Here is a 2,749-nt window from a genome sequence, read left to right as displayed (position 1 = left end):
TATATTGGCTCAAGTTATGTCAGGGTGATGGGGCTGTGAGGGGAGAGTTGGAATGGGTGGAAGCATTGCAATGTTAATGTGTGGGAATGTAACTGTGAGGTATGTGTTTGCTCATATTCACGTTTGGATGTGTGTGGGGGTGTTGGCTGGAGGTGTGTGCTGGATATCTGTGGAGTGTTAGGGATGTTGGGATATCTGACACAGAGTTGTGTGGGTGTTTAGGTACATGAGATGTGTGTGGATGTATGTGTGTTTGTTTGTATGCTTGGGTATGGAGTACAGAGAGGGAGTTGGTGTGATCTGCATGGGAGTTAGGAACCTCACCTGCTTAGTCCTGTTTGAAAATCCCACTAGGCACCTATCTGCATCTGTAGGCATATAAATACCTGTGAAAATCTGGCCCTGTTAACCAGATGGCAGGGTCACTCTGTGTCCCCCATTCCCTCTTTTGGTTCCCCCAAATTAATAGGGTTCTGCCCACTGGTGCCTAGAACAATCCATGAAAATGTGGACTGGGCATTCAAACATTACCATATTGCAGAGAAACAAACAGAGAAATACCATCAGGTTGAATTTAGGGCCTCACTTTGCTCAGCCAACAAACCACTTAATAGACTTATTTTCTTTCAAAAAAGTGTGCTTCACAATAGTGAGTGAGGCCTGTTACCTTGCTTCATGTCACACAGGGGGTCAGGAGCAGAGCAAGTAATAGACTCCATGAATCCTGAAACTGAGCCTCTGCTAATATGACACACTCCTCTCCCATAACTAGGTGTACAGCCCAGGAGCCCTACCTCCCAGCCCTCACCTGCTTTAACCCACTAGACCACTAGACCACACTCCTCTGAAAGAGCCAGGGATAAAACCCAGAGTCCTGACTCCCTGCCCCCCGCCCTCCAGTCTAACCCATTAAACCCCACAATTCTCCAAGAGCTGTGAATAGAATGCAGAAGTCCTGACCTCCCCCCGCACACACACTTATTTCTTTCTCTAACTGCAATGCAGAAATGGGAATAGAACCCTAGCATCAATTGCTAACCAATAGCTTCCATCATCATTTAAACCGTTGACCTTGGTGGACAGGAGAGGCTAACACTGAAGCCCCCCAGAATCCCCCTCCTTTTCTCCTAACTATCCCAGTTAATGAGTCCAACCTTCTTCCAATTCATCATTCTTCTGCTGCACAGCACCCTCCTCAGCGCTTCCTTCATTTCCTTGTTCCTCAGGTTGTAGATGACAGGGTTGAGGAGCGGGGTGACTACACAGTAGAAGATGGAGACCACCTTGTCTGCCTGGAAGGTGTAGCGCACCGTGGGCCGGACATACATGAAGGTGACAGTGCTGTAGAAAATGGTGACCACAGTGAGGTGGGAGGCGCAGGTGGAAAAGGCCCGTTGTCTGCCAGTGGTGGAGGGCATCCTGCAGATGGTGGAGATGATGTAGCAATAGGACATCATAGTGAGCAGGAAGGAGCAGAGGATGATGACCCAGGCGAAGGTGAAGAATATCCTCTCACTGACTGAGGTGTCTGTGCATGAGAGGTTCAGCACTGGTGCCAGGTCACAGTAGAAGTGGTTGATCTTGTTGGGGCCGCAGAAGAAGAACTGAGTGGTAGAGATGGTGAGGGGCAAATGGCCAATGAAACCACTCACCCAAGAACCAACAGCCAGCTGCGTGCAGACCTTTTTGTTCATCAGGGTGCTGTAGCGCAGGGGGTAGCAGATGGCAATGTAGCGATCATAAGCCATCACACCCATGAACATGCACTCTGTGGTTCCCAAGCAGAAGAAGACGTAGAATTGGATGATGCAGCCCGACACAGATATGGTGGTCCTCTCCACCATGAAGCTGGACAGCATCTTGGGCACGGTGACTGTGGTGTACCAGATCTCCATGAAAGAGAAGTTGCTTAGGAAGAAGTACATGGGTGTGTGAAGGCGGCTGTCCTTCCACACCGTGGCGATGATGGTGGCATTGGCCATTATGGTCAAGGCATAAGCAAGGAGGAAGAAGGTAAAGAAAAGAAAGGCCTGCCATCTTTGTAGGCTATCGAACCCTAAGAGGATGAATTCGGCAACAGCACTCTGGTTTCTGGCATCCATCCTTCACTGTGTTTAGAATTGGAGAAGGAGTAAGAAGAATATGAAATAATAATAATAATAATAATAATAATAATGGTGAAATATAATGTAAATGTTACTGCTCTGAAAGATTTTAAATGAAGTTACCATTGTGGTAAGTGGACAGACTGAGGGTCTCTCGATCGCTCTCTCTTTTTGTATTATGCCCATTATAGATTCCAAGATTCTAAGGCCACAAACAATCATTCTGATCTTTTAGTTTGACCTCCTTTATAGCACAGGCCAGACAACTTCCCCAGAATCATTCCTAGAACATATTTTTTTTTAGAAAAAAGCATCCAATCTTGATTTTAAAATTGTCAGTAGTGGAGAATCCACCGCAGGACTTAGAAAATTGTCCCAATGGTTAATTACTCTCATTGTTAAAAATTATCCCTTATTTACAGTCTGAATTTGTCTAGCTTCAACTTCTGGCCATTGAATCATGCTATACTTTTCCCTACTAGATTGAATAGCCCGTTATTAAATATTTTTCCTGTGTACATGCTTATAGACTGTATTCAAGTCAGCCCTTAACCTTCTTTTTCTTAAGCTAAACATATTGAGTTCCTTAAGTCTATCACTATAAGGCAGGTTTTCTTACCATTTAATTGTTGTGGCTCTTCTCT

The 2,749-nt window shown here is 45.5% G+C and overlaps 1 protein-coding gene across 1 annotated transcript; it reads right to left on the bottom strand.

Annotated features, from left to right (window-relative positions):
* Positions 1–1,127: 1,127 nt before the first annotated feature.
* Positions 1,128–2,102, bottom strand: LOC117885593 (olfactory receptor 6B1-like). Its single transcript, XM_034786855.1, has one exon. It carries the CDS (start codon positions 2,100–2,102, stop codon positions 1,128–1,130), a length of 975 nt encoding a protein of 324 aa, XP_034642746.1.
* Positions 2,103–2,749: the final 647 nt, after the last annotated feature.

This window comes from Trachemys scripta, chromosome 12 (genome assembly GCF_013100865.1).
Source record: "Trachemys scripta elegans isolate TJP31775 chromosome 12, CAS_Tse_1.0, whole genome shotgun sequence".
Taxonomy (NCBI): Eukaryota; Metazoa; Chordata; order Testudines; family Emydidae; genus Trachemys; species Trachemys scripta.
Note: the sequence above shows the minus strand (reverse complement) of the source record. Positions and strands in the feature narration are given on the sequence as shown.

Coding starts and splice junctions, on each gene's coding strand:
- LOC117885593 (XM_034786855.1), bottom strand. CDS start 2,102: ATGGATGCCAGAAACCAGAGTGCTGTTGCCGAATTCATCCTCTTAGGG.